This window comes from Dryobates pubescens, chromosome 25 (genome assembly GCF_014839835.1).
Source record: "Dryobates pubescens isolate bDryPub1 chromosome 25, bDryPub1.pri, whole genome shotgun sequence".
NCBI lineage: Eukaryota > Metazoa > Chordata > Aves > Piciformes > Picidae > Dryobates > Dryobates pubescens.
The window spans coordinates 16355017-16370601 of record NC_071636.1 but is presented as its reverse complement, the minus strand read 5'-3'; the positions used below and the strand labels follow the sequence as shown (position 1 = coordinate 16370601).

General features: G+C 72.9%; 3 protein-coding genes across 5 annotated transcripts; 2 read left to right on the top strand and 1 right to left on the bottom strand.

Annotated features, from left to right (window-relative positions):
• Nucleotides 1-298: 298 nt before the first annotated feature.
• On the top strand, nt 299-4429 carry COPS6 (COP9 signalosome subunit 6). The gene is made up of 10 exons (XM_054173051.1): nt 299-401; nt 510-635; nt 1200-1331; nt 1715-1803; nt 1917-1979; nt 2102-2149; nt 2635-2749; nt 3574-3666; nt 3773-3873; nt 4282-4429. The coding sequence occupies exons 1-10, from the start codon at nt 323-325 to the stop codon at nt 4420-4422; spliced, it is 987 nt and encodes a 328-aa protein (XP_054029026.1). The 5' UTR covers nt 299-322; the 3' UTR covers nt 4423-4429.
• Nucleotides 4430-5496: 1067 nt separating this feature from the next.
• Nucleotides 5497-10833, bottom strand: MCM7 (minichromosome maintenance complex component 7). The gene is made up of 15 exons (XM_054172854.1): nt 10803-10833; nt 10592-10671; nt 10196-10360; nt 9916-10043; nt 9661-9841; nt 9444-9581; nt 8871-9020; nt 8685-8796; nt 8464-8595; nt 8297-8380; nt 7196-7589; nt 6886-6969; nt 6428-6596; nt 6056-6165; nt 5497-5714 (listed from the first exon to the last, which is right to left on the bottom strand). The coding sequence occupies exons 1-15, from the start codon at nt 10831-10833 to the stop codon at nt 5504-5506; spliced, it is 2169 nt and encodes a 722-aa protein (XP_054028829.1). The 3' UTR covers nt 5497-5503.
• A 272-nt stretch (nt 10834-11105) lies between these two features.
• On the top strand, nt 11106-15551 carry AP4M1 (adaptor related protein complex 4 subunit mu 1). 3 transcript variants are annotated; one of them, XM_054173004.1, is made up of 16 exons: nt 11106-11170; nt 11815-11913; nt 12023-12117; nt 12195-12304; nt 12400-12496; nt 12781-12891; nt 12988-13068; nt 13183-13245; nt 13336-13402; nt 13762-13794; nt 13902-14008; nt 14090-14181; nt 14327-14371; nt 14487-14537; nt 14620-14737; nt 15361-15551. In XM_054173004.1, exons 2-16 carry the CDS (start codon nt 11856-11858, stop codon nt 15547-15549), a joined length of 1317 nt encoding a protein of 438 aa, XP_054028979.1. In that variant the 5' UTR covers nt 11106-11170; nt 11815-11855; the 3' UTR covers nt 15550-15551. The 3 variants fall into 3 exon arrangements, with proteins under 3 accessions (XP_054028979.1, XP_054028980.1, XP_054028981.1); XM_054173005.1 differs by lacking the exon at nt 11106-11170 and having other exon boundaries at nt 11793-11913; nt 12400-12493; XM_054173006.1 differs by lacking the exons at nt 11106-11170; nt 12781-12891; nt 12988-13068 and having other exon boundaries at nt 11793-11913.
• The last annotated feature ends 34 nt before the right edge of the window (nt 15552-15585 follow it).

Here is a 15585-nt window from a genome sequence, read left to right as displayed (position 1 = left end):
GCTGCTCAGCCCGCTGGCCCCGCCCCGTCCGCAGGCTCCGCCCCGCCCGCTGGCTCCGCCCCGCCCGCTGGCCCCGCCCCGCCCGCTGGCTGCTCAGCCCGCTGGCCCGCCCCGTCCACAGGCTCCGCCCCGCCCGCTGGCTGCTCAGCCCGCTGGCCCGCCCCGTCCACAGGCTCCGCCCCGCCGCTGACTCTGCTCGGCCCCGCCTCGTCCACAGTCTCCGCCCCCTGGTCCCGCCCTGGCCCCGCTCCGCCCACTGGCCCTGCTCAGCCCCCGGCCCCGCCCCCGTACGGTGGCCGCGGAGGCTCAGCCCGGGGCCAAGATGGCGGCGGCGGCGGCCGGGGGCTCGTCCTCGGCGGCGGGTAGCAACGGGGCCGGCGGCATGGAGGTGGACGTGGCAGGTACCGAGCCGGGGCCGAGCAGGGCTGGAGCGGGGGCGCGCCGGGGCTAACCCGGGCCCGAGCCGGGCCCGGCGCCGCTGACGGCCCCGCCGCTGCCCGCTCCCGCAGCCGCGCCGTCGGTGATGGCCGGGGGCGTCACGGGCTCGGTGTCGGTCGCGCTGCACCCCTTGGTGATCCTCAACATCTCCGACCACTGGATCCGGCTGCGCTCGCAGGAGGGGCGTCCGGCGCAGGGTACCCGCGGGGACCCCCCCGAAAGCCACAGAGACCCCCAGGGACCCCCCGGACCCACAGAGACCCCCCCGAAAGCCACAGAGACCCCCAGGGACCCCCCCTGGCCCCTAGGGACGCCCCGGACCCACAGGGAGCCCCCGAAAGCCACAGAGACCCCCATGGACCCTTCCAGACCCCCAGGGACCCCCCCCCCCGGACCCCCAGGGACCCTTCCAGACCCCCAGGGACCCCCCCGGACCCCCAGGGACCCTTCCAGCCTCGGGGATCCCCAAGACCCCTCCCAGAGCCTCTCAGGATCCCTCCAGGACTACCTCAAGACTTCCCAGGAGCTCCTTGGAGTCCCTTCTAAGACCCCAGGACCTCTTTGGGACCCCCAAGGACCCCTCCCCGACCCCTCCCCAAGCCCCTCCAGCCCCCCCGAGCCCCCCGATGCCCCTCCCAACCCTTCCCCAGGGCAGCCTGTGGGTGGGCGCAGGGGGGGGGGGTTGTGTGTGTGGGGGGGGTTGCGGGTGTGTGTGGAGGGTCTTCAGTGTCCCCCCCCCGTGCCCCCCTGTGCCCCCCCAGTGATCGGGGCCCTGATTGGGCGTCAGGAGGGGAGGAACATCGAGGTGATGAACAGCTTCGAGCTGCTGGCCCACGCCGTGGACGGCCACGTCCTGATCGACAAGGAGTACTACTACACCAAGGAGGAGCAGTGTGAGGGGCGGGGGGGCTCCCACGGGGTCCGGGGGGGGGGCTGGGGGGGCTTGGGAAGGGGCTTAGAGGGCTCCTAGGGGGTCCGGGGGGGTCTTGGGAAGGGGCTGCGAGGGCCCTGGGAACACCCCGAGGAGGGTCTGGGGGCTTGGAAGGAACTCCTGGGTCGGCTGAAGCACCCTGGGGGGGGGGGGTCCTGGGGGCTCCTAGAGGGGCTGGGGGTGGCCTGGAGGGGACCTGGGGTTGCTGGGTGGTCTTAGGAAGGGCCTGGGCAGGGCTGGGAGATCGTGGGAGGGGGCTGCAAGGGCCCCAGGAACACCCCGAGGAGGGGCTTGGAGGGGTCCTGGGGGGTCGGGGGGGGTCCTGGAGGTCGCTGCTCCCCCCAGTCAAGCAGGTGTTCAAGGAGCTGGAGTTCCTGGGCTGGTACACGACTGGGGGGCCCCCAGAGCCCCCTGACATCCAGGTGCACAAGCAGGTGAGAGGGGAGGGGGCCGGGGGGGGCTCGGGGGGGGCTGTTTGGGCCGGGGGGGGCCCCCGGGGGGGGTCCTGGGGCAGGGTCCAGGCTGTGCCCCCCGCTGTGCCCCCCAGGTGTGTGAGATCATCGAGAGCCCTCTCTTCCTGAAGCTGAACCCCATGACCAAGCACACAGATGTGAGTGGGGGGGGGGACACACCCCCAGGATCCCCCTGGGCCCCCCCCCAGTCCGGGTGTGGGGGTTTGGGGGGGTCTGGATACTGCCCCCTCCCCCAAGCCTCCTCTTGTCCCCCCCCCAGCTGCCGGTCAGCGTCTTCGAGTCTGTGATCGACATCATCAACGGCGAGGTGGGGAGGGGGCTGGGGGAGGGGGCTGGGGGCTGGGGGGAGGGGGCTGGGGAGCTGAGGGGAGGGGACTGGGAGGGCTGCGGGGAGGGTGCTGGGGGGGACAGTGGAGCTGGGGGGGCAGGCAGGGGGGGAATGGGGCTGGGGGCCAGGCAGGGGGGAGGGGGCTGGGGGGGTCCTGGGTGGGTAAAACAATGGAGCTGGGGAGGGGGCCTGGGGGGAAGGAAATGAGGCTGGGGGAGGGGGGTCCTGGAGAGGAAAAATGAGGCTGGGGGAGGGGAGAAATGGAGCTGGAGGTCCTGGGGGGTGAAGAATGCTGCTGGGGATGGGGCAGGAAGGGAGCTGGGGGCTCCTGGTGGGCGGGGGGGTCTGTCTGGGTGTGGGGGCTCCTGGGTGTGGGGGCTCCTGGGGGGGGTCTGTCTGGGTCTGGGGGCTCCTGGGGGGGGTCTGTCTGGGTCTGGGGGGTCCCTGAGGCTGAGCCCCCCCAGGCCACGCTGCTGTTCGCGGAGCTGCCGTACACCTTGGCCACGGAGGAGGCCGAGAGGATCGGCGTGGACCACGTGGCCAGGATGACCGCCACCGGCGGGGGGGAGAGCTCCACCGGTGGGCACCGGGGGGGGCAGGGGCAGAGCTCCAGCAGGGGGCGCCAAAGGGCACTGGTGGGCACCAGGGGGGGCAGGGGCAGAGCTCCAGCAGGGGGCGCCAAAGGGCACCGGGAGGGGCTGGGGGGCAGGGGCAGAGCTCCAGCAGGGGGCGCCAGGGGATACTGCAGGGCTCTGGGTGGGCACCGGGGGCCACCTGCAGAACTTCACTGGAGAGAACTGAGAGGCACTGGGGGGGACCTGGGGAGGGCAGGAGGGGACCTGGGAGGGGACCCTGCTGGGGGGGGGAGGGGGGGAGGGCCTGGGCAGGCCTTGGGGGCTCTGATGTCCTGTGAGGACTGGCCCTGACAGTGTCCCTTGCTCCCCCTCCCTGTTTCTGCTCATCCCTGGGCCTCTGCTCCTGGCCCTCTGGCCTTACCGCTCTCCCTGGCACTGCCCCCTGCCCCTCTTCCTGTCCCTGTCCCCTGCCCTATCCCTGTACCCCGTCCCTGTCCCCTGCCCCGTCCCTGTCCCTGCCCCATCCCTGTCCCCTGCCCCCCGCCCCGTCCCTGTCCCCTGTCCCTGCCCCATCCCTGTCCCCCGTCCCTGTCCCCTGCCCCATCCCTATCCCCTGCCCCCTGCCCTGTCCCTGTCCCCTGTCCCTGTCCCATCCCTGTCCCCCGTCCCTGTCCCCTGCCCCATCCCTGTCCCCTGCCCGGTCCCTGTCCCCTGCCCCATCCCTGCCCCATCCCTGCCCCTGCTGCTGGTCCCTGCCCCATCCCTGTCCCCCGTCCCTGTCCCCTGCCCCATCCCTGCCCCATCCCTGCCCCATCCCTGCCCGGGCAGTGGCTGAGCACCTCCTGGCCCAGCACAGCGCCATCAAGATGCTGCACAGCAGAGTGAGACTCATCCTGGAGTACGTCCGGGCTGCCCAGGCAGGTCAGAGCCGGCCCAGGGCGGCCCCAGGCTGCCCCCAGGGGGGGTCCCCAAGTGCCCCCACTCCCCCCCCCCCGGCTGCCCCCCCTCCAGCTCTCCCTGCCCCCAGGTGAGGTCCCCTTCAACCACGAGATCCTGCGGGAGGCCTCGGCGCTGTGCCACTGCCTGCCCGTGCTCAGCACCGACAAGTTCAAGACAGACTTCTATGATGTGAGTGGCCCTGGGGGGGCCCCAGGCCCGGGGGGGGGTCCCCAAGAATCTCAGGGGGGAGGGGGAGAGGTCCCCAGTGACCCCAGGGGAGTCTCTAGGGCCTGCTGTGGGCACTGTGGTGGAGTCAAAGCCGTTGGCCTGGGGCAGGGCCTGGGGGGGGGGTGGTGGGGGCTGAAGCCAGATCAAAGTTGCAGCCCCCGCCCCGCTCAGGGGGTGTCCCCAGGTCCCACGGTGGAGGGGACCCCAGGTCCCACAGTTGGGGGGGGGACCCCAGAGCCTCAGAGGGGTGCCAGGAGCCCGCGGGGGCGGCGCAGGCACTGGGAGCGGCTGCGGCCGGCTGGGGGAGGGGCAGCCCGGCCCCGGGGCTCCCCCGGTGCCCCCCCCCCGAGCCCACCCTGTGCCCCCCAGCAATGCAACGACGTGGGGCTGATGGCCTACCTGGGCACCATCACCAAGGCCTGCAACACCATGAACCAGTTCGTCAACAAGTTCAACGTCCTCTACGACCGGCAGGGGCTGGGCCGCCGCATGCGGGGGCTCTTCTTCTAGGGGCTGCCCCGGGACCCCCCCCCGGGGGAGGGGAGCCCCCCCCGGGGTGAGGGAACCCCCCCCGGCCTGCCCCTCCCCACCCAACCCCAATAAAGCAGCAGGAGGAGGAGAGCAGAGCTGAGTGATGCAGCTGGGGGGGTAGGGGTGAGGGGGAGGGAGGGAGGGGGAAAGGGGGGGTGAGGGGGGGGGGGGGGGGGGGGTGAGAGAGGGGGCAGGGAGGGGGAGAGGGGGGAGGGTGAGGGAGGGGGGAAGGGGGGATGAGGGAGGAGGGAGAGGGAGGGGGGAAGGGGGCATGAGGGAGGAGGGGGGAAAGGGGGGGGGGGGGAGGGAGGGCAGAGAGGCGTGGTCACTGTTGCCAAAATCACACAGAAAAAGTTTTATTGGTAAAAAAGTCAATGGGGGGGGCGGGGGGGAGAAGGCAGAGAGCCAACAGGGCCTGGACCCAAGGCAGGCCTCTGGGGGGAGCTCAGGAGCAGGGCTGGAGGGTCCCCGGCAGCAGGGGCAGCCCCGGGGCGCCCCTGGGCAGGCAGTGGGGTGCAGGGGCAGCCCCTGGGCAGGCAGGGGGGTGCCAGGGGCAGGCAGTGGGGTGCAGGGGCAGCCCCGGGGCAGGCAGAGGGGTGCCAGGGGCAGCCCCGGGGTGCCAGGGGCAGGCAGTGGGGTGCAGGGGCAGCCCCGGGGCAGGCAGGGGGGTGCCAGGGGCAGCCCCTGGGCAGGCAGTGGGGTGCAGGGGCAGCCCCGGGGCAGGCAGTGGGGTGCCAGGAGCAGGTCTGGGGTGCAGGGGCAGCCCCGGGGCAGGCAGTGGGGTGCAGGGGCAGCCCCGGGGCAGGCAGTGGGGTGCCAGGGGCAGGTCTGGGGTACAGGGGCAGCCCCTGGGCAGGCAGTGGGGTGCAGGGGCAGCCCCGGGGCAGGCAGTGGGGTGCCAGGGGCAGCCCCGGGGTGCCAGGAGCAGGTCTGGGGTGCAGGGGCAGCCCCGGGGCAGGCAGTGGGGTGCAGGGGCAGCCCCGGGGCAGGCAGTGGGGTGCAGGGGCAGCCCCGGGGCAGGCAGTGGGGTGCCAGGGGCAGCCCCCGGCGCGCTGCCAGCTCAGAGGAAGGTGATCCTGCTGCGGGCAGCGTTGAGCTGCACCACGTTCAGCTCCTGCAGCTCCTCCAGGGCCTCCTCCAGCTGCGCCGCGGTGAAGCCCTTGGCCAGGCAGCGCTGCAGGGCCTCGGCGTGGGGCACGCCCCGCGGCGCCGCCCCGGCCCCCGCCAGCTGCCGCAGCGCCGCGAAGATGGCGTCGGCAGGGCGCTGGGCCCTGGGGGAGGGCACAGGGGTCAGGGCGGGGGGAGGGGCCGCCCCGTGCCCTTTGTGCCCTCCCCCCCCCCCCCGGCTGGCCCTGGGGCACCTTGGCACTGCCACCCCCCCCCCCGTGGTGACCCTAGGGAGGAAGGGGACCTTGGTGCCACCCCCCCAGGGATGGGCAAAGGGGACCCTTGGCACTGCCCCCACCCCGTGGCGCCCCCAGGGTACAAGGGGGGCAAGGCCCCCCCAGTGCTGCCACCACCCCCACCCCCCCTGCAGGTGCCCTGGGGACAGGGTGAGGGTGACCCTGGCAGTGCCCCCACCCCCCCTGCAGAGAGCCCAGGTGCCCCTCACCGGCTCTGCTGGCCCTTGTCCCCCTGCAGCGACTCCTTGGACATCTCCAGCAGCCTGATGGCCTCACTGACATCCTCCTTCTCCACCACCTCCCCCAGCCTCAGCCTGGCCTGCAGGGAGAGCAGGGGCAGTGCCACCCCGGTGCCAGGCAGCCGTCCCCCACCCGCAGCAGCCCCCCGGGGCGCTCAGCTCAGGAGGGGCACAAGGCAAGGCCTAAGGTCCCTTCCTGTGCCTCAGCCCTGCTTTGTCCCCAGCATGGGGCCCCAGGGTGGGGAGGGCATCAGGATGCCACCCAGCTGTGCCCCTGGGCCATGCCCAGCTGCAGGACGCCCCCAGCCGCCCCTGTCCCCTCCCTGCCCCCGGGCTGCGTACCAGGGCGGTGGAGAGGCGCAGGATGCCCAGCAGGGTCCTGGCACAGGTGAAGGTGGCATCGGGGCTCTCCCTGGCCTCTCGCCGCAGCTCCACGTAGGCAGCGGTCAGGAACTCTGCCAGCTGGGGAGGGACCACCGGGCGGCGGCGGCGGCACAGGGCCAGGTAGCGCCTGGGCACGGGGACAGGGTCAGGGGCAGGGCCTGGCACGGCCCAGGGACAGGGCGAGCAAGATGGGGGGAGAGCAACGTGCAGGCAGCAGGGAGGTGGGGAGGGGGAGCAGGGGAGATGAAGGGCACACGGGGGCAGGAAGGGCACATGGGGGCAGGAAGGGCAGGAAGGGCACACAGCAGGAGGGGCACACGGGGGCAGGAAGGGCACAGGGGGAGCAGGAAGGGCACACAGGAGCAGAAGGGCAGGAGGGGCACACAGCAGGAGGGGCACACGGGGGGCAGGGTCACCTCATCAGGCGCATGTCGAGGGGCTGCAGGGCGCTGGGCGGCTGCCGGCTGTGCTGGTGCACGTAGGTGATGTGCTGTGCCAGCCTGGGGGGGCACAGGATGCCGCTAGGGGTGGCCAGGACCCCCACAGCCACCCAGGGCCCTCCCTGGTACACCCCACACCCGGGACCCCATACCCAGCGCTCCACGCCCCGCGCCCACCTGAGGTGGGTGCCGCGGTCCGGGCGGGCGGTCCCACGGTAGCCAGAGGACGCTGAGCAGTCCCACAGCGCCTCCTAGCCCCCTGCCCAGCCCCCTGCCCAGCGCCCACCTGAGGTCGGTGCCGCGGTCCGGGCGGTCGCGCAGCAGCCAGAGGAGGTCGAAGCGGGAGAGCAGGGCCGGGGGCAGCTGCAGGTTGCGGCGCAGGCCCCGGGCGGGGTCGAAGCGGCCCAGGGCGGGGTTGGCGGCGGCCAGCACGGCGCAGCGGGCGTTGAGCTGCGCCAGCACCCCGGCCTTGGCCACCGCCACCGTCTGCTGCTCCATGGCCTCGTGGATGGCCGCCCGGTCGCCGTCCTGCAGCTTGTCGAACTCGTCGATGCAGCAGACGCCGCCGTCCGCCAGCACCAGCGCCCCGCCCTGCAGCGCCAGCGCCCCCGAGCCCGCGTCCCGCAGCACCGCCGCCGTCAGCCCCGCGCCCGACGAGCCCCGGCCCGTCGTGTACTGGCCTGGCACGGGGCGCAGAGCGGGGTCAGGGGGGCGCAGGGTGCAGGGCCGGGGGGCGCAGGGTGCATGGGGGCGCAGGGGGGCACAGGGCGCAGAGCAGGGTCAGGAGGGCACAAGGGTGCAGGGGGGCGCAGGGTGCAGGGGGGTGCGGTGCAGAGCAGGGCCAGGGGGCACAGGGTGCACGGGGGCACAGGGTGCAGAGCGGGGTCAGGAGGGCACAAGGGTACAAGGGGGCACAAGGATGCAGGGGGGTGCAGGGTGGCGCAGAGCGGGGCCGCAGAGCAGGGTCAGGAGGGCACAAGGGTACAAGGGGGCATAAGGATGCAGGGGGGTGCAGGGTGGCACAGAGCGGGGCCGCAGAGCAGGGTCAGGAGGGTGCAAGGGGGCACAGGGGGGCACAGGGCGGGGTCAGGAAGGCATAAGGATGCAGGAGGGTGCAGAGCGGGGCCAGGGGCCACCAGGGCGCAGGGGGGCACAGGGCGCAGGGGGGCACAGGGCGGCACAGGGCGCAGGGTCAGTGCCCCCAAGGCCAGGTCCTGCAGCACCACCACCATCAGCCCCGCACCCGAGGAGCCACCGCCCATCGTGTGCCGGCCTGGCACAAGGGGCAGAGGCAGCTGCGGGCAGCGGGACCCAGGGGGAGCCAAGGAGGCAGAGCAGTTAAGGAGCAACCCTGGGGCAGGGTGTGGTCACTGGGTGTGGCACTCACTGCGCGGGGCCAATCTGTCGATGTAGGACAGCAGCTGGGACTTGGCCACACCTGGGTCCCCCATCAGGCAGATGTGGATGGAGCCTGGGGGAGCAGGGGAGGTGAGACCCCGCCCAGCTCCTGCGCCCTGCCCCACAAGCCCGGGGGGCGGCGTGCCCTGGGCTCACCCCGGATCCTCATGCCGTGGGGGTTCTGGTCCACGCCGCCCACCAGCTGCAGCAGCAGAGCCTTCTTCACGTCCTCGTGCCCGTAGATCTCGGGGGCGATGGAGGCTGCCAGCTTCTCGTAGAAGTCCTCCTCTGGCAGGGCGAGGAGGGCAGCACGTGGGCTGGGTGCCCACCAGGAGTGGGCTGGGTGCCCACCACCCAAGGCCGGGCAGGGCCCTCACCAGTGATCTGCTTCAGCTCCTCCTCGCTCAGCTCCGCTCCTTCCTCCTCCTCCTCCCCTTTGTTCATCCTCACGATGCTGTGAGCCTCCAGGAAGGTCTCCGAGAGCAGCCCCTGCACGCAGGAGGAGATGATGGGCAGGGCTGCTCCCCTCCCGCCAGCGGTACCCTGGCTGGGGTGGCACCTGCCTGTGCCAGCTGCCGGAAGCCGGAGCGCAGCAGGGGCAGGAAGACGCCGGTGACGCTGACGTGGTCCCCGGGCTGGGCCAGCCTCGTGTTCTCCCCCTGGGCTACCACCGTGATGGAGCGAGGCAGGTGGCCCACGGGCACCTGGTCACTCTGGGGGGACAACAGGGGGGCACAGCTGGAGGCCACCAGAGCACCCCCAGCCCACCCCTGCCCCAGTGCAGGCTGGGCAGAGCTATGGGGAGGGGGCACCTCCTGGGCCAGGGGTGATGACACACAGCCTAGGGCCACCACTGCCCCCCTGAGGTGCTGGGGGAGAAAGAGGAGGGGGGCAGCATGGCACCAGTGCCACCTCCCTGGCACAGCAGCATGGGGAGGGGAAGCTGGGGGAGATGTGGGATGGAGGAGGGACACAGGGAACAGAGACCATTGGTGCTCAGGGTACAAGAAGAGGAGAACAGCAGAGACAGAGGAGGCTGTGGGTGCCCAGGGATACAAGGAAGGAAGAACAGTAGGGACAGAAGAGGCTGGGGGTGCCCAGGGACCCTGGGGCAGAGCAGCAGGACCCCCACTCACGTGCTCCTGCACCCTCAGCTCCTGGCACTTGAGGAACCTGGAGCCCCTGCTCTGCAGGTACAGGCGGCCCCCGGCCCGGTCCTGCTGGCACTCGCGGCTGGGGCACAGCAGCAGCGGCGTGAAGCTCTCGGACTCGATCTGGGGGCACCGCGGGGTCAGCCGGGCCTGACCGGGCCGAGCCGGGCCGGGATCCCCCTCAACCGCCCCCGCTGCCTACCGGCTGGTAGGTCTCGGCCCCGCACTGGTCACAGCTGTAGGTGGCCACCAGCAGCCGCGGCTGCACCTCGGTGGTCCTGGTCACGACTCCGCGGATGGTCACCAGGTGTCCCACGCTGCCCGCCCGCACCTCCCGGATCCGCAGCGGCTTGGCCGAGGAGGGGGCGAGGAAATACAGCTCGCTGCCGGGGGGAGAGGGTAAGTGGGGGGCGGGAGCTTAGGCTAGGGGGCCGGGGCGGGTCTCGGGGTCACTCACAAACGCCGCAGCAGCTCGGGGGGGTACCGGTTGTGGGGGTCTCGGATGTGCCCCTCCCCATCCCGGCCCCGCTGCTCCAGCAGCAGCCGGTGCTCGATGAACACATCCAGGGCGTCCCTGCGGGTCACCTGCGGGGGACAAGGACACGGGGGGGAGGGGGGGGGTGTCACGGGGGGGGTCACAGGGACAGGAGGGGCCAGGGGGACAACGTGGGGGGGTGACCCCCGCCCACGGTACGCCACGGTCCCAGGCAGGGGCCCGCGGGCACGGCGCCAGTCACCTCCCGGTGGCGATAGCGCGGCAGCAGCTCCTGCACCGCGTCCCCGCACAGCCGCGCGTAGCGCCGCGCATTCTCGCAGGCGGCCTCGGCCAGCTCCGGCTCGTCCTCGGCCAAGTCGTCCAGGGCCACGTAGAGCGCCACCTGCTCCCGGTGCGCCAAGGCCTCCTGCGGGGCAGACGCGAGGGACCCCTGAGCCCCCTCCCGCCACCCGCTGAGCTCCCCCACCCCCGGACCACCGGCCGGGACGGGGCTGCTATGCCAGCAGACGAAGGTGCCAGCAGCTGGAGGTGCAGCGGGGGAAGGGTGCCGCCGGGGCGGCCGCACGGAGCGCGGGGGTGGTGTGCGGCTGTCTCCCGGTTCTTCCCCCGCTGCCCTCCTCTGGTCCCGGTGTCTTACCAGCTGCGTTCGGTACGGAAACTCCTTCTTCCCGTCGGGACCATCCCGGTAGAATTCCTCCAGGAACCGCTTCAGCTTCTCTGAGAAGGAAAAGGGGAAGGAGAAGATGAGGGTGGAGGGTGCGCGATGTCGGTGCCGGTGCACCGGACCCTGTCTCCCGGCTTTCACCCTCCCACACCCTGCGATCTCCCGGCACCGCTCCCCTCCCAACCTTTATCGGCGGCATAGTCGCGCGGCGCCATGGCGGGGAGGGTTCCCGAGCCGGTTCGCTCCAGGTGACGTCACGTCCGGCGCCGGTTCCCCGCCGCTCCCGGTGCCGCGGCCGTCTCCCGCCAGCTGCAGGCAAAAGTGGCGCGAAAAGAAGCACCACGTGACGGCCAGCGGCGCGGCGCGGGGCCGAGCCACGCCCACCCCGCCGATCCCGGACCAATCGCGATGCGGGGCGAGGCCAGGCCCACCCCGGACCAATCGCGGTGCGGCGCGGCCAGGCCTGGGTCCCGCCCCTTGCCGGCGGTGTCACGTGACCGGAAGGGGCGGGGGCCTGCGGGACAGGACCTCGCTTAAAGGGGCCACGACCCGGTGCGTCCGGGGCGGCTTCGGGGGGGCTCAGGGGCGCCGCGGGGGAGGGCACAGGCTGCGGGCAGGATGCTCAGGGTGCCCTGGGAGGGGCTCAAGGGTGCTGGGCGGCGCTTGGGGTGCTGGGGGGCTCGGGAGGGGTTTCACGGCTGTGGGGTGTTCCATGTACCCGGGGGGGGTCTCACGGCTGTGGGGTGTTGCAGGTGCCCGGGGGGTCTCACGGCTGTGGGGTGCTCCTGGTGCCCGGGTGGGGGTCTCACGGCTGTGGAGTGTTGCAGGTGCCCGGGGGGGGGGGTCTCACGGCTGTGGGGTGCTGCAGGTGCCCGGGGGAGGGGAGTCTCACGGCTGTGGGGTGCTCCTGGTGCCCGGGTGGGGGTCTCACGGCTGTGGGGTGTTGCAGGTGCCCGGGGGGGGGGTCTCACGGCTGTGGGGTGCTGCAGGTGCCCGGGGGGGGGGGGGGGGGTCTCACGGCTGTGGGGTGTTGCAGGTGCCCGGGGGGGGGTCTTACGGCTGTGGGGTGTTGCAGGTGCCCGGGGGGGGGTCTTACGGCTGTGGGGTGCTCCTGGTGCCCGGGTGGGGTCTCACGGCTGTGAGGTGTTGCAGGTGCCCGGGGTGGGGTGGGGTCTCACGGCTGTGGGGTGTTGCAGGTGCCCGGGGGGGCTCAGCTCCCCGCCGCCCCCAGCCGGCGATGCTCTCGCAGCTCTTCATCCTCTCCTCCAAGGGGGATCCCTTGATCCACAAGGATTGTATCCCCCCACTCCCACTCCCTACCCTGCCGCTCTGGGGGGAGGGGTCCCCGCCACCCCCACCCCCGTGTGCCCCGTTATGGTCCTTAACCCCCCCTACGCCGCCCAGTCCGCGGGGACTGCCCCGGCAGCGGCACGGAGCTCACCGACAGCTTCTACCGGCGGGTGACGGCGCTGCGGGGGGACCAAGCCCCCGTCTTCATGGTGAGCTGGGGGGACGCCGGGGGGGGGGGGGACACGGGGGTGTCCCGCGGCGGGGGTGACACCTCCGCGACCCCCAGACCCACGACGGCCACCACTTCGTGCACGTGCGGCACGCGGGGCTGTACTTCGTGGCCACCAGCAGCGGCGCAGGGACCTCTCCCTTCGCCTTGGTCGAGTTCCTCAACAGGTGACGCGGGGGGGCGCGGGGGGGGGGCCGGGGGCCGGGGAGGCCACGACCCCCTGACGGCGGTGGGGGTCTCCCCCCCTGTCCCCCCGCTGCAGGTTGGTGTCGCTGCTGAGGGACTTCTGCGGCCCCCTGAGCGAGAAGAGCGTCGGCGGCAACTTCGCTCTGATCTGCGAGCTGCTGGACGAGATGGTGGTGGGGACGGGGGCGCCCCCGGGGGGGGCTGGGGACGGGGGCGCCCCCGGTGGGGCTGGGGGCAGGGGCACCCCGGGGGGGCTGGGACAGAGACCCCTGGGGACATGGGGACAGGCTGGGGGGGGCTGGGAACCTCCCCGGGGTGCTGAGGCACGTCTCGGGGAGCTCGGCAGGGGCGGCCGAGGGCTGTGGGGGCACAGCTCAAGGGGGGCGCCAGGGACCCCCTCTGTGGGATGCTGGGAACAATGCTGGGGGGTGACCAGGACCCCCCAACCGCTCCCCAGGACCATGGCTACATCCAGACTACCTCGGCCGAGGTCCTGCGCAACCTCCTGCACGTGGAGCCTGTGGCCACCAAGCCCTTCAGCCTGCTGGACCTGGGCTCCATCGGGCTGGTGAGGCGCGGGGGGGGACCCCGGCCCCTCCCCGGGCACCCCAGATCCCCCCCCCCGGGCCCCCCCAGCGTCGCCTCCCCGCCGCTGTCGTTGCAGTTCGGGGCCGAGACGCAGCAGAGCCGCGTGGCCCCCGGCTCGGCCGCCAGCCGCCCGGTGCTGCCGATGCACGGCGAGCAGGTGGGACCCCCGCGCCCCCCCCGCGCGGCCCCCCCGCTGTGACACCCCCCCTGCGTGACTCCCCCCCTGCGTGACTCCCCCCGGGCCCCTTCTGCCGCCCTCCCCTGCTCACAGGGCTCCAGGAATGAGATCTTCGTGGACGTGGTGGAGAGACTGACTGTGGTCATCGCTGCCAACGTGAGCAGGGGTGGGGACCCCCAAGCACCCCATGAGTGTCCCCAGCACCCCATGAGTGTCCCCAGCTGTCCCCATGCCCCCTCTCCCCAGGGCACCCCCATGAAGGTCGACGTCCAGGGGGAGATTCGCCTCAAGAGCTTCATGCCCAGCTGTGGGGGTACAGGGGCACATCTCTGGGGTCCTTGAGGGGGGCTCTGGGGTCCTGGGAGGACCGGGGGGGGGGGGGCTGTTGGGGTCCCAGGTGGCTTTGCGACCCTAGGGGGCAACGGGGACATGAGGCACTCTGGGGACCTGGGAGGCTCTTGGGTCCTGGGGGGGCTCTGGGGTTGTGGGTTCCAGGGAGGGCTCTGGGGGCCCAGGGGCAGCTCAGTGGTTCTGGACCCAGGGAGGGCTCGGGGGGGGGGGGGCTCTGGGGTCGTGGGGGGGCTCCGGAGTTCTGGACCAGGGGGGTCTGGGGTCCCAGGGGTCCCTGCTGTCACCCCGGGTTGTCCCCAGAGCTGCGTATTGGGCTGACAGAGGAGTTCTGCGTGGGCAAATCGGAGCTGAGGGGTGAGTGCCCTCCCCGGCGCCCCCAGCCCCCTCCCCGCTGCCCCCCGGCGCCCCCAGCCCCCTCCCCGCTGCCCCCCAGCGCCCCCAGCAGCTGCTGGTGCCCGCAGGCTACGGCACCCCGGTGCGGGTGGACGACTGCAGCTTCCACAGCTGCGTGCAGCTGGACGAGTTCCAGAGCGGCAGAGTGCTGAAGGTCACCCCGGGACAGGGGGAGGTGAGGGGCAGGGGATCGGGGGGGGGGGGGATGGCAGGGGGTGCTGGGGGACCCCCCCCTGAGCCCCTCTCCCCCTCCCAGCTCACCCTCATGCAGTACCAGCTGGCAGACGACACCCCCACGCCGCTGCCCTTCCGCCTCTTCCCCACCGTGGACCAGGACCCCACGGGGAGGTGAGGGGGAGCTGCACCCCAAGCCTGACCCCCCCCCGGGGGGGGCTGCACCCCAAACCTGACCTTCCCAGGCCCCCAGATCCCCCCTGGGCCCCCCAGGCCCTGCTGGGAGCCCGGTCTGAGCATCCCCTCCCTGCCCCGGCAGGCTCCGGCTCTACCTGAAGCTGCGCTGTGACCTCCCCCCTAAAAGGTGAAGGCTGAGGGGGGCTGGGGGGGCCTGGGGGTCCCTGAAGGGGGGTGGGAGTGGCGGGGTGGGGGGGGGGGCAGGGCAGATCCTGACCCCTGTCCCCACCCCCAACTTGCAGCCAAGCTCTCAACGTCCGCCTGCAGCTACCGGTGCCCAAGGGGGTGAGCAGGTGAGGAGCTGCCTGGGGCCTGTCCCCCGATGGGGGGGTCGGGGGCCTGCATGTCCCCCTGACCCCCCCTTACCCCCCCCAGCCTGGCACAGGAGCTGAGCAGCCCTGAGCAGACGGCAGAGCTGCAGCCTGGCACCAAGTCCCTGTGCTGGAGCATCCCACGGTGCCAGGGGGGCTCCCAGCTTGCTGCCACCTTCAAGGTGAGAGCTCCCGGGGGGCCTCCTGTGCCCTGCTGGGGGTCATGCTGGGGGCCATGCTGGGGGTCACTCTGGGGTCACTCTGGGGACCTCCTGTGCCCTGCTGGGGGTCATGCTGGGGGCCATGCTGGGGTCACTCTGGGGACCTCCTGTGCCCTGCTGGGGTCACTCTGGGGGTCATGCTGGGGTCACTCTGGGGACCTCCTGTGCCCTGCTGGGGGCCATGCTGGGGGTCATGCTGGGGTCACTCTGGGGACCTCCTGTGCCCTGCTGGGGTCACTTTGGGGGTCATGCTGGGGTCACTGGGGACCTCCTGTGCCCTACTGGGGTCACTCTGGGGGTGATGCTGGGGTCACTGGGGACCTCCTGTACCTGCTGGCATCACTCTGGGGTCACTCTGGGGACCTCCTGTGCCTGCTGGGGTCGCTCTGGGGGTCATTCTGGGGTCACTGGGGACCTCCTGTACCTGCTGGCATCACTCTGGGGTCACTCTGGGGACCTCCTGTGCCTGCTGGGGTCACTCTGGGGACCTCCTGTGCCCTGCTGGGGTCGCTCTGGGGCCCTCTCCCTGGCAGGGGGCTGGGGCTGTGCCCTGCCGGTGCCAGCTGCTGTGCCCTGCCCCGCAGATGGCAGTGCCAGGCCCGGGGGCGCTGCTGGAGCTGGGCCCTGCCGCCCTCAGCTTCGAGCTGCCAGGGGCCACCTGCTCGGGGCTGCGGGTGCGCTTCCTGCGGGCCCCGGGCGGGGGGCCCGGCGGCGCCCCCCAGCGCTGGGTGCGGTACCTGACCCACAGCGACTCCTACGTGCTGCGCCTCTGAGCCGCCCGGCCCCGCCCGGCCCCGCCCCCCGGCGCC